This window comes from Oxyura jamaicensis, chromosome 1 (assembly GCF_011077185.1).
Source record: "Oxyura jamaicensis isolate SHBP4307 breed ruddy duck chromosome 1, BPBGC_Ojam_1.0, whole genome shotgun sequence".
In the NCBI taxonomy this organism is placed as follows: domain Eukaryota; kingdom Metazoa; phylum Chordata; class Aves; order Anseriformes; family Anatidae; genus Oxyura; species Oxyura jamaicensis.
The window spans coordinates 79,333,237-79,349,839 of record NC_048893.1 but is presented as its reverse complement, the minus strand read 5'-3'; the positions used below and the strand labels follow the sequence as shown (position 1 = coordinate 79,349,839).

Here is a 16,603-nt window from a genome sequence, read left to right as displayed (position 1 = left end):
TCTTTCTTTCTTTCTTTCTTTCTTTCTTTCTTTCTTTCTTTCTTTCTTTCTTTCTTTCTTTCTTTCTTTCTTTCTTTCTTTCTTTCTTTCTTTCTTTCTTTCTTTCTTTCTTTCTTTCTTTCTTTCTTTCTTTCTCTTTCTCTCTTTCTCTCTTTCTTTCTTTTTCTTTCTTTCTCTTTCTTTCTCTTCCTTCCTTCCTTCCTTCCTTCCTTCCTTCCTTCCTTCCTTCCTTCCTTCCTTCCTTCCTTCCTTCCTTCCTTCCTTCCTTCCTTCCTTTCTTAAATGATAAAAGCAACTGATTATGCTATAACATATTATTAGCCCCTTTAGATTCATTGTCTTTCTTCACATTTCTGCTCAGTTGCTCTGAGAAAACAGAGAGAGTCCTAGTACATGGAGGATGGACCAAAACTAGCTCCAGCAAGCATGAATCATTGATGCTGCCCTTTGTTGATTCCCTGTGTTGCTGGGACTGGAGGCATTGGATTAATATTGGGAAAAATTAGAGCATCAAAGGGAAATTTCTTTCCAGAGCAACACTTGCCTGCATGTGTATGCAATGTCTGAACAAAAAGGTTTTCACTATTTTTCTTCCCTTTTCATGCATTGCCCCTTTTTCAACCTAGAAGTGAGGAAGGTGAAACAGCTACTTCTACATGAGCTAGGAATAAAGGAGATCCTCAGATGTTGATCTGGTTGGTGGCACTCCCTGTAGCTATGAACAACATAGGGCTTAATAGATGCTCTCCCAACTAGGAAAGGAATAAAAGTAATATCACTTGTGATGGAAGGAAGCAGAGACAGACTCCAAAGAACATTAGAGGTTAGTTTTATTTTCCTATGCAGTGAAAAAATCCTGTTTCAGTACAAATAAATGCTTGTACACCTCAAGTTTCTGGAATCCTGCCTTCTTATAACAGGTACATCACACACATGCTGTCATCCTCCTCCCCCCCCCCCCCCCCCCACGTGAATGTGTCTGGTTGGGAGTCAGCATACACACACATTGGGTAGTGTATTTGCAAACCTGCACAGGTATAAGCATGCAGAGTGCATGTTCAGCTGAAGGAACAGATATATGTGGGGAAAGCATACATCAGATGTTCTTCTCCTCCAACAATTGCATCCCAGAGACCTGCCTGTCACAGATAGTCCAATACTTTAAAATCATCACAGGGGCTGCAGAAAAAAAGTTTGGGATTTAAAGAATACTTCTTGGGATAATCCTGTCATGAATCAGGACGATCAGGTGGGCCAAACATTTGCAATCTGCTTTCCTGGGCTAGTAAATGTCCTAGTCCTTAGCACTATACTTAGCTGGGATTTCTCTTTCTTTGTGATGGAGACAGCAGCCACATAGTGTGGTCCAGCGGCGCCTCATGGAAGGCAATCTGAACAAGCTGCGGGGCGAGACCAGGGTTCGGTCTGCATGGGTTCAATCTCCACTGGCAAAAGACCGGGATGAAAAGATGGAAAAGGGAGAGGACAGGACAAAAGAGACCTCAGCCCTGCTAATACAGTGCCAGGTAAGGCAACAACATGGTGCTGCTGATTTCATAGTGATGGCAAATGCTCACTGAGTTCCCACTCCCAAGGGCCAATCCAAGTTATTAATAGCAAAGCCAGCTGAAGCCAGAGACAGCAGATTTCCCACATGGTCTCTCCTAGAGTTTAGATCTTGTTCTTCCAGCAGACACAGGAAAGCATTTCTACCACATGCATTCTAATTGTCCGTATTTGAAGATAAGAGAAAATAACTTCTTCACATCTCCTTGTTTGGTGGTCAGCTTTCCTGTGATATGAAGTGTTGCATAACTGCATATAGAAGCAAGGAATGTCTCCTTATCACTCTAAGACAGGTGCCCTTAGATGACTGACATGGACTGGGTCCAGTCTGGTCAGATCCTCACAGGTGTCAAAGGAGCTTCTATGAAAGTGACTAACTGTATTCTGAATTAGCACTGTTGGATTTGTCGATGGAAGCAGTATTTTTATCTCCCTTTTCTTCTTATATCCACCAATACAGCAGAACACACACTTCCATGGCCCCTACAGATAAAAAAGCATGTCTGAAAGCTGTGTCTCATAAAAGTGGGTTTTAATGCTGCATGGTTAGAGCTGTTCATTGATGTGCAGATATGAGACTCGCCAAAGATACACAGAATACTGACTTGCTATAAAAATCCATTTTACAGCTGTGTCTTTTTCAGTACTCTGTCCTAAAAAAAAATTATCAAACGGTAGACTGCAAAGCTTTCAGCAAAGCATATACACCTTTAAAAGTTCAGCTGGCACAATTAATTATCTTATGAACACATCCTGATGCTTTCTGACATGTTCAGATCTCAGGTCTCATGGTCTCAGAACCATGCAAAATCATTGCCTAGTTTGTTTTCCAACCTTTACTGTTGCAGAAAGTCATTGCTTACCCTGGGTTTTAGACCCTGGGGTAGCTAGGTTAACATACTTGGAGTAGGATGAATGGCACTCAGTACAACTTCTCCAAGTAGCTAGTGTCTTTTTTTGAACAAATGAAAGTGTTCCTTTTAATTTAGTCAACCCTCTATATTGCTCATTAAGAGGAACGTCAGTGATAAATATTTTTTTTTCAGGCATGTATCTCAAACAAGGACAGCCAGGCATAGGCATGGGTATCACATACCAATGGCAATAGAGTCAGAATCCACTAATCATTCCTCTTTTGTGATTCTAATGGGCTATACCTGTGCTGTCATACACATTACATGTTTCTTTATGGAAGTAGGTTAACACACATCACAGTTAAGGAAATAAGTCTAATACTTCACTTAACTCTCCCTGAACTCACTACCATTTGCACAGATAGCGTCTCTTTTTCTGCCCTTCTCTTTTTCTGCCCTGGACTGTTCTCACAGAGACAGCCCACTCCCCCATCCCCCAAACCGGCAGTGCCCCACTGCTACTAAACCCTTGCCAAGTAAACCCAATACTGAGTGTTTTCACTCCAACAACTTGTAGTTTCCCTGTGCCTAAGGCCTTTTATACTTCCAAAGATCACAGATCATGGTCTGTAATAGCTGTATTGCAGAGTCGCTCACCCTCTTAGGTAAGTTACTCACCTGGTACTTTAGCAGAATACTGATTTTATGGCATTTTTTGTAAAGCAGTTTGTAAAGCTTGTCACATGAGTGCCATCTACACAGTAAAAACAAGCTGTTATTTTTATGGTGGAGCTTGTGTCTTGACTTGGAAATAGACACTGAAAGATTCCGCTGCTTCCCAAGGCTGCTTTTCCTCCATGTGAAAGTAACGTGGGGATTAATCAATATTAGTTGCTAAAAGCAGATTCTTGACCTCAGAGCTGACATTATTTCAGAAAAACTGTTTATAAATGATAATCCTTAGTGATCCCTCTCCCCCTTTATTTCTTGGAAACCTACACAGTTGACCTTTAAATAACGACTAATGGAAACTGGTAGTAACAGCCTAAAAGTTCTGCGGGAAGAGATGAGAGTAAGCAATGTGATGAAAAGTCCTCTTAGACCAAGAAGACTTACAGTGCTCATGACTTCATTGTGTACTCCTTACCTAGTCTGCATCGCACTTCTGGTACACTGGGCCAAGAATTCTCCTCAGTCTCCAAGTGAGTTCTCTGAGTAAATGATTAGTGGTGTAATATGAAGGTGGATAGCTTTTGTGAGGCTGCTGGAGCTGACATCTGCAGGGCTGCTTGCCACCAAATGGGAGGGTCTGAATTGTTCTTGTCTACAGAGCAATCACTGTCCTGTTATATCCTAGCAAGTTTTTACCTTGCAGCTTTCCCAGCCTGCTTTAGAACAAAACACAGGAGCCTGCCTAGTGATATAGTTCAGGTTTATTATCACAACAATGATAACAGCTCAACCATCTCAGTTCTGCTTGCTCCCAGATTCCTTAGAAATTGCTGCTCATATTCTGGGTTTTCTGTTTTGGAAGAGCTGATTCAATGCCTTTTCTGTAGCTGAGCCATGTAGCGTTCGCCTCTGTGAGCAATGGGAACGGTCAACTCCTTCTCAGTGGAATCCATGTCTGTTAATGAGAAAGTGCTAATTCAGCTGGACACTGTTGGCAGGCTGTAGTCTGGACAGATGCAGTAGCATGCCTGACCTCACACTCATGACTCATATGCCCATTCAGATAATGAGGAGGCACAGGACAGAGCAAGGAGAAAGATGTATCTTAGCATCTGTAGTTTCTGCTTTATTCTGTGTCTCTTCTTAATCCAGCCGCAGTCCTTCCAGGCTGGGCTGGTATGTCCGTGAGGGTCAGGCAGCACAGACATTATAGAACTCTAAAAGTAGACAGAAAAAGAAACATTTTGTCCTCTGGGTCCAGTCCATTTCCAGGCTGTTCTCTCTCTAAAAGCCTAAGTTTTGTAATACTACTTTTGCCACATACAGGTGCTGTCGTGAGGTGAGGTGGGATATTTCCTGTTGGCCTTGGGGATCTCTATGGGCAGGCACAACTCTTAGTCCAGCTTGTTTAAACTCAACCTGCCAGACAGCCTGGAGCCGTGATGGGTATTTTTATTTTATTTTTTTCTTAAGCAAGCAGAAGTATTGGCAAAGTCAGTAGTTTCTAAATAGAGTGCTTTGGAGCTGATCCCCTTCTGTGCAGCTCTAGCATGCTCCCCCACTTACATAAAGCATATTTGCGCCAAGAGGCAGGAGGCATGTTCATAACAAAGGGCAACAGAATGTGGTGCGTTCTGGGAACAGGCATCAGCTCGTCTGGGTCTGCTACTAGCTATATCATGTGTGATATGTATTACCATGGGACAGCAGTTCAAGCTGCTCAGGAGTGCAACAGGACTGCTCATTTGTGAATGAGTTGGAAAGAATATTCCTGTGTGAATGTGCAAAGAACTGCAGGGAGAGCTTCTGGGGGCTGGGTTTTCAGTGCTCTGATTCTGTTTCATGAATCTTCCAGCTGGTATGAGCTCATTTGAGTTCTTCCAAAGTATGACTTTGTGGATCTCTGGCAATTTCCATATCATGTGCCAAAGAACACCCTTGAATTGAATGTAGCTGACAGTATGACTGAGATGGCTCAGACAGTGAGAAAAGTATGTAATGGAGAAGGCACGGTGCTGGCAGCCAGAGGTTTTTGAGATCTGTTTTGGTTTCGCTTTGCTAAGTATTAAGTATTTAGCATTACCTGCCTTACTTGTGTGCTGTAAGGAGTCCTAAATGTTTGCAGTCAAATGGATTTGCTAACCAACTGGATGTAATACATTATGAATAAGACATGCTTTTTTACATTAAAAAAAAGAGAAAGTATAATAACCAAACTAGGAGCTGTTGAAAATATGTGTCTGTGTAGATACAGCTGAGTACTGCCCTCCTTGTTCCTGGATGAGACCACACATGGCAAATGCTCGTCCTTCTAAAACCACCAGCATTTTTTAAATACACATCGTAAGTACATATATGAGTCTGACATGATTCTTGGTGAACTCTGTAAAAAAAAATACCTTGAGATCTCTAATTCCAGTGGCCTTGCAGTTACCAGAGTGATGAATTTCTCAACTAAATGACCCTTCTAAGAATGTGGTGTATCTGAATGTCCAGGATGATGAAATTCTCTATGCTGATGTATTGCAGATGTGTCTGGGCATTTGGATCACAGGAAGAGCTCCAAGGCAAAACAGATTTGAAGTTTCTAGCATGTAATCTCTGAGTTTTCCTTGAGTGCAACTAGCACTCAAGCTTCTAATGGCATTGTGTGTTTGCAGCACTCCAGTATCTCTCACAGGAGGTGATTTCTCCTTTCTCTGTGTAATGACTCACAAACAGAACACTGTCAAGAATAAAACCTTGGAAATACTGGATTTAGCTCTTGCTGATGATTAACCCATGTAATAATCATACACATATTTAGTTAAGAAATCAGGAAATTTAGACAGTTTCCTTGACCCTACTGATGATGTGCTGTGACTCTCTGATAGTCATACTGATCCACTTAAAGTATTTAAGTTGTTTTCAGGAGTGAGCATAAGGGTTGGGAGCTGTGACAAGTGTATTGCTGCTTCTGAGTGGCTCATGGCACTGAGTGCCACAGTGGCTGGAAGAGAAGGAATTACAGGCAAAACATTAACAACAGCAGTAGGATAATAAGCCTCCAAAGAGGTAGATGATATTTCATTTTTTTAGTATTGGTGAAAGAAGACAGAGCCTTGAAGAACTAAGCCATTAAGAATATGTATGCTTAGGCACTATAAGTAGGTGCAAGACGTGTCTTGCAGGTGACAATTACTGCATCTTTTCCAGTTCCTTTACTAAGTCCTTTTCCTCCTTTCTTCTTTGTTTTTTCCCTCTGAATATAACCCATATCAATGTATTTGCCAACACTATTTTTTCAGACCTCTATCATGTATGAAAGCTGCTGTTAATTCAGCATCTCTGGCCTATCGTTTATGACCTCCTTGCAGAGGGGACAGAAAATAGACAGTAACCACATTTACTGTTCTCTTTCAACTGCAAGTGGATGAAGAAATAAGTGGACAAGGCACTGGGGATTGTTCCAGTAAGATCATGCAGTCATGACTTTGCTGCATGGCATTCAGTCTCTCCCAGTCATAGATCACATTCAGCTGTGAATATTGAAGCTGTAGTGCTGTTATGGTTAACCTGGCAGGCAGCTAAGCACCACACAGCTGTTCACTCACTACCCAGCCCCAAGTGGGATGGGGGAGAGAATCAGAAATAATAATAATAATAATAATAATAATAAGGCAAAACTCATGGGTTGAGACAAAAATAGTTTAATAGGACAAACAAAGGGAAAACATTATTTATATATATATATATATATATATATATATATATACATATATATATATATATAACAACTGGTGCACAATACAATTGCTCACCACCCACCAAACAATTGTCCACCCCATCCCTGAGCAGTGGTCCCTATCCCTGGCCAACCCTCCCAGTTTTTATTGTTCAGCATGATGTCATATGGTACGGGATATCCCTTTGGCCAGTCTGGGTCAGCTCTCCTGTCCTGTCCCAGTTTCTTGTGTACCCACAGCCTTCTTGCTGGCAGGGCAGTATGAGAAACTGAAGTCATTCACTTAGTGTAATCACTGCTTTGCAACAACTAAAACATCAGTGTGTTATTATTATTGTTTTTCTCCTAAATCCAAAACAAAGCACATACCAGCCACTATGAAGAGAATTAACTCTATCCCAGCCAAAACCAGGACAAGTGTTTGTGTCGTCATGTTTCCTTAAAGAGCTGTCTAGGAACTTAACTCTCATATAAAATAGACATCTCTTAGATTGTTTCTTGAATTCAGGAATCATGGGTGGGCCAATCATCTTGTGAACTGCCTTAAATTCAGCGATATTTGTCTGGATGCTTCTGCTTCTCCAATGGACTTCTTCTGGAAGATGGAGCCCCAAAATCAATTGAGAGCAAATATTTAGCCCTAGAACATTATGCCCTGTGACACCAGAAGAAATGGAGAGAGGAAACCTGCAAAGGATGTAGCATATGGTTGTGGGTTTTTTAGAAGCTTCCATCATATCAATTATTGCTCAGCTAATAAAATCCATGCATGTTTTCTGAACAAAATAATAATTATTTATCTCTTGACTGGAATACCACTAAGCTGAAGTTGCTAATAACAGTTAAGTGTCTGGGCAGATGTTTGTAGAGCACCATGGAGACCGTCATTGCCTTGGATGAGTCTCCTGCCTTCTGACTACTGCCTAAACACCTTTGGCTGTGCTGCTAAGCAGAGTCTAAGGGATTGTCACACTGTTGAAGGAGTGTGTATGCCTACTTTGAGACTGTAGTAATTATCTGTTTTTATGTTTCTTTCTAGTGCCAAGGTCAGGTATTGAAAGCCACTGTTAATACTGGATGTCTGCCAAATCTCATCTCCAAGAGATGTTTATACCAGCTGGGGTAAGTCTTTGCACACTAGAAAAGGAAGGATTGCTAAAAACAAGCACAAAAACAAACAAAAAAACACACAAACCTATGACAAGGACTTAGGGTTCCCTTGATGCCCAATCCTATAATGATAATTACTAGCAGCTTTGTATGTGGTGGTGGTTTTACCCATCTGGGCAATTGAACTTCACCACAACCATTCTCACTCCCCCTCCTCAGAAGAAGAGGGGGAGAAAATACAATGGAAAGAGCTCGAGGGCTGAGATAGGGACATGGAGATCACTCAACAATTGTTGTAATGGGCAAAAATACCTTGGCATAGGGAGATTAATATAATCTATTATCTATTAATAATAGGCTAGAGCAGTGAGAACTAAAAGCAAAATAAAAACACCTTCCCCCATCCACCTCCTTCTATGTCCCCCCTCCCCCCCCCGCAAGCAGCGCAGGGGAATGGGGAATGGGGGCTGTGGTCAGTCCCTAGTGCTTCGTCTCTGCTGCTCCCTCACGGTCACCCTCTGCCCCTGCTCCATGTGGGGTCCCTCCCACGGGATGCCGTCCTTCCCGAACTGATCCAGCGGGGGCTGCCCACAGGCAGCAGCTCTCCAAGAACTGCTCCCACACGGCTCCGTACCACGGGGTCCATCCCCCAGGAGCAAACTGCTCCAGCACGGGTCCCCCACGGGCGGCAGCACCCCCCCCCCCCCCAGCGCCCCCTTGCTACCAAGCCCTTGCCAAGTAAACCCAATACACGTGTGTACATAGTTGTTTAGGAGAAGATGCAGACGATGGACTATATGGCAAGGCATCAGGAGCACTCGCAAAGTTGTGTGCAGACCCCAGACTAGACGGAGGAGCTGTGTCATTCTGACTGTGTGCACTGCATGGTAAAGCTGACCAGCTAATATCAGTCTTGGGTTCCTGGTGAGGAACCCTAGTGGGCAGTGTATTATGATCTTTTTTTTTTTTTTGGAATTTGGCTACAGACATGCTGTATGAAAGATTCCTCCTCTCATGGGCTTGTTCCCAGTGAGACCAAGCACTGCTATCAGTGAGAAGTCCTGTTTCTCCTTTTTCTCCAGCTGCAGCAATAACTCCTCTTGTGTCTCACAGGCTGGAAGAATTGTCTGTCAAGGACTGTGGAGACCTTTCTCTTCCCATCCACAACATTGTTGGCCGAGTAGAACATATGGAAATGCAATTTGGCCAGGAGAAAGTGCTGTGTTCAGCACTGGTTGTAGGTGAGAGTGCCAGCCCCTGCTCTCTCTACCCCCAGTTTTCCTGGGTCCTTGTTGCTCTGCCAAAGGTATTTAAATGAATCTCTAGGAAAGGGGTAAGATGGTAGAAGGTTGGTGACATGGTAACCTCCATTGCTGGCTAAGCTCATTGTGTTTGTGAGTCCCTTCCAGCTCAGGATATTCTTTTATTTGATTCTATTTGCTGTGCATATCCTCAGTGTAACCAAAGGCAAATTATATAAGAAGAGTACAGAGAAGAGTCTGATGTTGAAAGTGGGGAGAACTTTGTTGCTCTTTGGTCTTAACTCAGGATGTGGAAAATTATCCATTTATTTTAAGTCTATAAAATGGACCTTTCATAAATTATCTAGGCTGTTTGATTAGTTCTCTGGTGCCCTTTGTTTTCTCTCTGAATGGGCACTTGTGCCCTTGGGTGGATGAAATTATCAGAGAAGGTGACAGAGGATACAGCTTATACCTCAGCGTTTGTCCATGTGCTCATCTGCCTCTGAGGCAGGTGCTCTGCAGAGAGCACCCTAGAAGAACCAGAGTAGCACCAGTGTGCTGAGTCTCCCCTGTTGTCTTGAGGCAGGACCCTTTAAAGGCAAGAGCTGTAGGAGAAAAGGTCCCATCAGTAGCCACTGGAACACATCCAGAAAACAGCAGAAAGCCTCTCCCCCCTCCCCCCCAGTTCTTTTTTACATTGGTCTCCTCAGCTTTTTCCTGTTCCCTTTACCTGTCTCCTCATCTTCAATGAGTACTATTCATCTTTCCTTGCTCCCTCTCTTTTCATGTCCATTCTTTCCTCCTTCTTGGTCATTTAGTCATTCCTCCTCTTCCACACCCCAGATCAATTGTCTTCCACAGTTTCACCCTTACTTGTTCTAGCCCTTCATGGAAACTTTGTATTAGTCCAGCACAGGTGAATTTAACCCCATAGTAATTACCCACTTTGCTTGGATGTGGAAACGTCTGCCAACAAAAAGCAAAATTGCTGTATCTGTGCCTTACATCTCCCTGCACACACAAGTGCTCTAGATTATGTGGTTATAAATAAACAATATTTATATATGTATATAGTGTGATTGCATACACAGAGTGACTACATCAGTTGACAAGGGAAGACTGACCGATGTCATTTACCTAGACTTCTGTAAGGCTTTTGACATGGTCCCACATGACATTCTCATCTCTAAATTGGAGAGATATGACTTGATGGGTGGACCACTCAGTAAATAAGGAATTGGCTTGAAGGCCACACCTAGAGTCGTGGTCAATAGCTCTATGCCCAGGTGGAGGCCGGTGACGAGTGGTGTCCCTCAGGAGTCTGTCTTGGGACCAGTACTGTTCAATGCCTTTATCAACGACAGAGACAAGGGGGTCAAGTGCACCTTCAGCAAGTTCACAGATGACAACAAACTGAGTGGTGCAGTTGATACCAAAGAAGGAAGACATGTCATCTGAATGGACTTGGCCAAGCTTGAAAAGTGGGCCCAGGTGAATCTAATCAGGTTCAAGAAGTCCAAGTGCAAGGTGCTGCACCTGGGTCAGGGCAATCCCAGACATGAGGACAGACTGGGAGAAGCACTCATTGAAAGCAGCCCTGCAGAGAAGGACTTGGGGGTTCTGGTAGACGGAAGGTTTGACATGAGCCAGCAGTGCGTACTTGCAACCCAGAAGGCCAACTGCATCCTGGGCTGCATCAAAAGAGGAGTGGCCAGCAGGTCGAGGGAGGTGATTGTCCCCTTCTACTCTGCCTTTGTGAGGTCCCACTGGGAGTACTGCATCCAGTTCTGGGGCCCCCAGCACAAGAAGGATGTGGACTTGTTAGAAAGGGGCCAGAGGAAGGACATGAAGATGACCAGAGGGCTGGAGCACCTCTGCTATGAAAAAAGGCTGAGAGAGCTGGGGATGTTCAGCCTGAAGAAGAGAACACTCCCTGGGAGACCTCACTGCAGCTTTTCAATAATTAAGGGAGGTTTATAAAAAAGATAAAGAACGTCTTTTTGCTCAGGCAGACAACAACAGGACAAGGGGGAAGGGTATTAAACTAAAGGAGGGGAGATTTAGATGAGAGGTTAGGAGGAAATTCTTCACTCAGAGGGGGTGGGGAGACTCTGGAACAGGTTGCCAAGAGAGGCTGTGGATGCCCCATCTGTGGAGGTGTTCAAGACCAGGTTGGATGAGGCCCTGAGCAACCTGATCTAGTGGGTGGCATCCTTGCCTATTGCAGGGGGGCTGGAACTAGATGATATTTAAGGTACCTTCCAACCCAAGCCACTCTATGATTCCATTATACAGATATTTATATATATTAAAATAATATATATTATATAATATAAATAATATTTTATAATATATAGTATGTATATACATATATACATATTAGGCCAGTGGTTACAGGGCTTAAACCCTTAAACCAGGTTACAGGGCATCCAAAACCCACAAGAGTGTTAATAATGTTACTGGTGGCTGCCAAATCTTGCATACTCTAGGACTTGGGGATTCTTCCTTCTTTGCCACTGGATGGATACAATTGAAGACCCAAGAGTTTTCTCCATCCTAGTCCAATGCATGTTCTCATTTGTAGGTTTGGACAGTAACAAAGTTGACCATATACTCCAGAGAGGCACAAAGAGGACACAGACAAGGCCAGCCACATATTACCATACAGTGTTGTCTTTACTAACACTCACATAAATGTAAATATCAGTATAGGTAGCCCAGTCCTGGTCCTCCTCTCTGGCTGATCAGGATTGAAGGTCACTAATAAAAACTCATACACCTTCAAGCCTCTCGATTCACAAGCACACTTATTCACAGACTTTTCAAATATCAGCACAGATTCTAAATGTGTTTTGTATCTGTGTCTGGGCCCTAGGCCCCTTACGCAGACACTAACTCAGACCTAGAGTCTCTGCATATGCATCATAGACCTCTTCCTACTGACTGACAAGACCAGCTTTAAGTGTGCTATCAAATTACAAACATAAACATACATGCGTACAAGATTAAATTAACTGGGGAAATACAAACACACCCAAGTCTTTCTAGTTAGTGGCTTCTAGACCTCTCATACACATGCCTTGCCCTCTCCAGTTGTTGGCTTATAAAATTCTGTGACCCTGGTTACAGCTGGTACCCTGAACTCTCCTGCATGATAGTCTCTCCAGTTGCTGGCACCTAGCTCTACAGGCCCGGTGACCCATAGTCCCTTCTCCAGTTGCTTGCATCCAGGCCTATGCTCCCTTCCCTAGCTACCAGGCTACAAGCCTCCCTATTTTCTTCAAGGTTCCCTTGTTTTCCCAGCTTAGGACTACACCCAGGCCTCTCTTACACACTGGTGTCCTAGTTGCTGACACCTGGACCTATGGGCCCTGTGAGCTGCATCTCTTTCTTGCAGTTGCTGACCTATTAGCCATATGGTCTGGGGTCCCTCCACTTATATAAACCTCTCTTGCATGCCAGTCCCTCAGTTGCTGACATTTAGACCTATTGGCCCTTTGACTTGCGGCCTCTTCTGAACTTGCTGGTACTTAGACTTCCAGCTCTTGCACATAAAATAGTTATATATATATATATTAAAAAGGGTATCTAATAAGAAGATAGGATAGATTGCAGTCACCAGGGGCAGGCTCAGTCAGACAGGTGAACTGACTGATGGCCTGCTTACATATGACTCGCCCCTGTATCCCCGCATCCCTCTCTCCATTTTCCCACTCTTGTTCCTCCCTGATTCACCCTGATTCCTACCATCTCCCACCCTTGGCCCTTCCACTAAACATCCCATAGCATGTTTTACATGAACCAAAAAGCCTTTTCTGATATCTCATAATGAGTTTCAAACAATCCCACAAGCCTCATCAAATATTCTTTAATACTTACATTAATGGTAGTTCCCTCTTATCAGTTAGAAAGTCCATTTTGACCCTTTACAGGGCTATGTCTAAGTTGCTCCTTTAATGGCTCATCAGTCAGTGGTAGAAGAGTGCTGGTTTTAGTTTTTGTCACGGATACCACCTTCTTGTTAATGTTTGTGTGTTTAATTCATCACTTCCATTTGTATTTGTGATTAACTTTATAATAAATAGATCTTAACCATATAACTTAATGAACCAGATGCTCTCACATTCCACTTCTTGTAGGAGAGGGATACTTTCTTTAGAGGGGCAGTATCCATAGTTTTGAGCCTGATCAATCTCTTCTCTCTTCTTAGATGATGAAATGCTGGAGTTTTGCATTGGTCTCCAGACTCTGTTGTCTCTCAAGGTAAGGAACAGCTTCTTGCTTTTTGCAGGCCTCCTCTCACTGAGTCCTCCAGATTTGGTTGCTGGAGGCATTGAAAATTCACATGGTCAGGCCTTCCAGAGTGCCACTTGCAGTGCTTGTTGCACAGCTACCAACCATCACAAGCTGCAAAAAGGGGAAGAGGAAACTGAAGAAGAAACTGGGAAAGGCAGGGCACACTGTATCACTTGAGATATATCTATGTTGCCTTTTGAATACAGATGGGAACCAGCCTTGGCTTTGAGCCAAGTGAAGCTGTATTGCTACATTCAACAGACATTAGCTGGGCATAGATGGAGAGACTCCTCTCCTTTTGCCAGCTCAGAGCTCAAGATCAGTGCTCTGCTGTGCTTGGCTTCCGAACCCCTCAGAACATGGCTGCAGGAAGCTTGTGCCTGCCTGTCAAATACCATGTAGCCACATGGCTGGATTCATGAAGCAGGAAAAGCACTGGACTGAAAGGCTGAGTGATGTGAGGACATCATCTCAGACGAGGTCAGATGGGAAGAAGGGAGGGGGACAAACGGCCCTGTGAAGGGTTTAGAGATGAACTAACGAGGGAATGGGAGCAAGGAGGCTGCACAGGGGACAGGGAGGGGAACTGTGAGGTTGCTGCAAATCCAAAGTGGGGATGTTTGATGGTTATACAGGTTTTCCCCTGTCAGACATCATGAGAATGAGGTACTTGCTACCTGAAATGTCCAGCAAATAACCAGCTTTCCCCTTCTTAGTGTTGCATCGACTTGGAGGAAGGAGTCCTGAGATTTAAAACACTGAATCAAGATTTGCCTTTTCTACATGCTTTTGAAGAGCCTGGTCAGTGACTGACTGCATTCCCCATGTCTGGGGCTGAGAAGACTTGCTGCCATATGAGAGAGATGAGGGTGAGGCTCACGTGCCCCTAACCTTGCCAAGTTCTGGGTTGATGCATTCACCATGAAGTGAGAAAAAGACAAATGGGTGCTGGAAACTTGTTACTGGGAGTGTCTCATCTTGGGAGAGCTCTCCCTCCTTTCATTAGACCCTCTGCTTGTCCCCATGCACTGAGTGGGCTTTTTCTTGTTGTTTTTCTGTCTGTCCCTAGGCCTCTGATTTCTGTTTCTCCCTACCCTTTTAATGACATTTTTTTTTTTACAATACCCTCTGTTCATGAGACAAGAGAGTCACTGTGAAGAGGCTGCAGTTGTTCTATGGACAGGACAGTGCTTTCTCCAAAAGCCTCCAAAGATTGCTGTGTATGTTTCCCTTAGCTCTTTTCCTCAGCGTGAACAGACTCCACTCTCCTTTCTTTGTGGGAAGGGCTCTGTGGCCAGCCCCCTCACCTGCACTCTGGGAAGCTGGGTTTTGTTACTTCTTTGCTGGCTCAGAGCAGAACAGGATTTTATTGAAAAAAAAAAAAAAAATGCAGCAAGAGCACTTTTAGAGTTCTTAATTCTAAGAAACCTTTGAAAAAAAAACTGAACTTAGATGCGTAGAGTATGATAGACACCAACGGATGCTTGGGCTATATTACTGCATCATTGGCTACTAAGCTATACTGTGTGAACAGCAAAGCTACACATGGTAACCAGGCTGCTCCTCTCTGCAATTCAGCTCAGAGAGCTATATTCCTATCACCTCTGCTGCATCATCAGTCTGCAATCCTCCCACTCGTGTTAAATGCTAAAATGAATTATAATACCCAGTCTTCTGCTCTGTTAGCAACTTTCTTTCAACATCAGATCTAGTGTTTGGATACAAATACATCATCAACCTCAGGTCCTGGCATTTCACAGCCCATCAACTTTGCTACTATTGCAGGTAACATGAACTAGACTACTATGCAGGATCAGCTCAGATCAAACAACTGTGAACTCATCTGGGATGAACAGTGATTATAAGCAACTTTTTTTTTTTTTTTTTTTCTTTTTCCATTTGTATCCTAGAGCATAACTGTGTAATAAATTCAAGGTCTATTCTTTAGTAGCTATATGAAAGATGCACCACATCAGGGTTTGCTCCATGTCTCACGACTATTTATTGACTATCCAAACTTTACAATGTCCCCTCATCTACCCATGGAATGTCATGATACCCTCATTTTGCCAATCCTGGTGGATTAAACACCACTGGCGCTCTTCCTCTCATTGTTTCTACTGTGCTTCTGAAACACTTATATAATCACAGAATCATTAAGGTTGGAAAAGACCTCCAAGATCATCTGGTCCAATCATCCCCCTACCACCAATGTCACCCACTAAACCATGTCCCTAAACACCATGTCCAACATTTCCTTAAACTCCCCCAGGGACAGTGACTCCACCACTTCCCTGGGCATCCCATTCCAATGCCTGACTACTCTTTCTGAGAAGAAATGCCTCCTAATTTCCAACCTGAACCTCCCCTGGTGCAACTTGAGGCTGTTCCCTCTTGTCCTATCTCTGGTTATCTGTGAGAAGAGGCTGACCCCCAGCTCCCCACAACTTCCTTTCAGGTAGCTGTAGAGAGCAATAAGGTCTCCCCAAGCCTCCTCTTCTCCAGACTAAACAATCCCAGATCCCTCAGCTGCTCCTCACAGGACTTGTGTTCCAGGCCCTTCACCAGCTTCATAGCCCTTCTCTGGACATGTTCCAGGGCCTCAATGTCCTTGTAGTGAGGGGCCCAAAACTGAACACAATACTCGAGGTGCGGCCTCACCAGAGCCGAATACATGCATTTCTGTGTGTGTTTTTTGTTGCTGTTTTTTTCCCTGAACCAGCTGTTGGATTCTGTAGTTTAACATACGCTATAAACAGTGGAGTTACAGCCTGGCTGATACAACTTGTGATGTGTTTACCAGTATTAGTTGGCATGACTAGCAAATACTTCTCCTACAAACATTAGGCTAATAACTTCTATTGTTAGTCACCATATCTTGCAGCTTCAGATCATGCTTTGATATTCTTCTGCTTGTGCATCTGATTATTTCTGTCTGTGAACTGCTTTGCATGAATCTGCTGAATGACACCAACAGTTTACAATACTCTCTCATTTATATCAAGACCAAGTATATTTGATGATCCTGTCTTAAAAAGTACGCCCACATCCACATACATGGTTATTTTTTAAGAATCTTTGGATGTCAGGGAACACATTAAGTCTTTTTTAATTGGGTTGGCAAGGCTGAAGACTGT

The 16,603-nt window shown here is 43.5% G+C and overlaps 1 protein-coding gene and 1 long non-coding RNA gene across 4 annotated transcripts in view; one reads left to right on the top strand and one right to left on the bottom strand.

Moving 5' to 3' along the window:
- Positions 1–14,908, top strand: part of NRIP2 (nuclear receptor interacting protein 2) — a 20,772-nt gene extending 5,864 nt beyond the window's left edge. For 2 of the 3 annotated variants that reach the window (XM_035313216.1, XM_035313209.1), the window contains 5 exons: positions 1,350–1,526; positions 7,856–7,938; positions 9,040–9,167; positions 13,381–13,433; positions 14,183–14,908. In XM_035313216.1, coding sequence (XP_035169107.1) covers positions 1,350–1,526; positions 7,856–7,938; positions 9,040–9,167; positions 13,381–13,433; positions 14,183–14,275 — 534 coding nt within the window. In that variant the 3' untranslated portion in view covers positions 14,276–14,908. The remainder of the gene's footprint in view (positions 1–1,349; positions 1,527–7,855; positions 7,939–9,039; positions 9,168–13,380; positions 13,434–14,182) is intronic. The other variant, XM_035313224.1, reaches the window with a different exon arrangement.
- Positions 11,821–14,187, bottom strand: LOC118158573. Its single transcript, XR_004746848.1, has 2 exons — positions 12,649–14,187; positions 11,821–12,575 (listed from the first exon to the last, which is right to left on the bottom strand). It is a non-coding gene; the product is annotated as an uncharacterized LOC118158573 (long non-coding RNA).
- Positions 14,909–16,603: the final 1,695 nt, after the last annotated feature.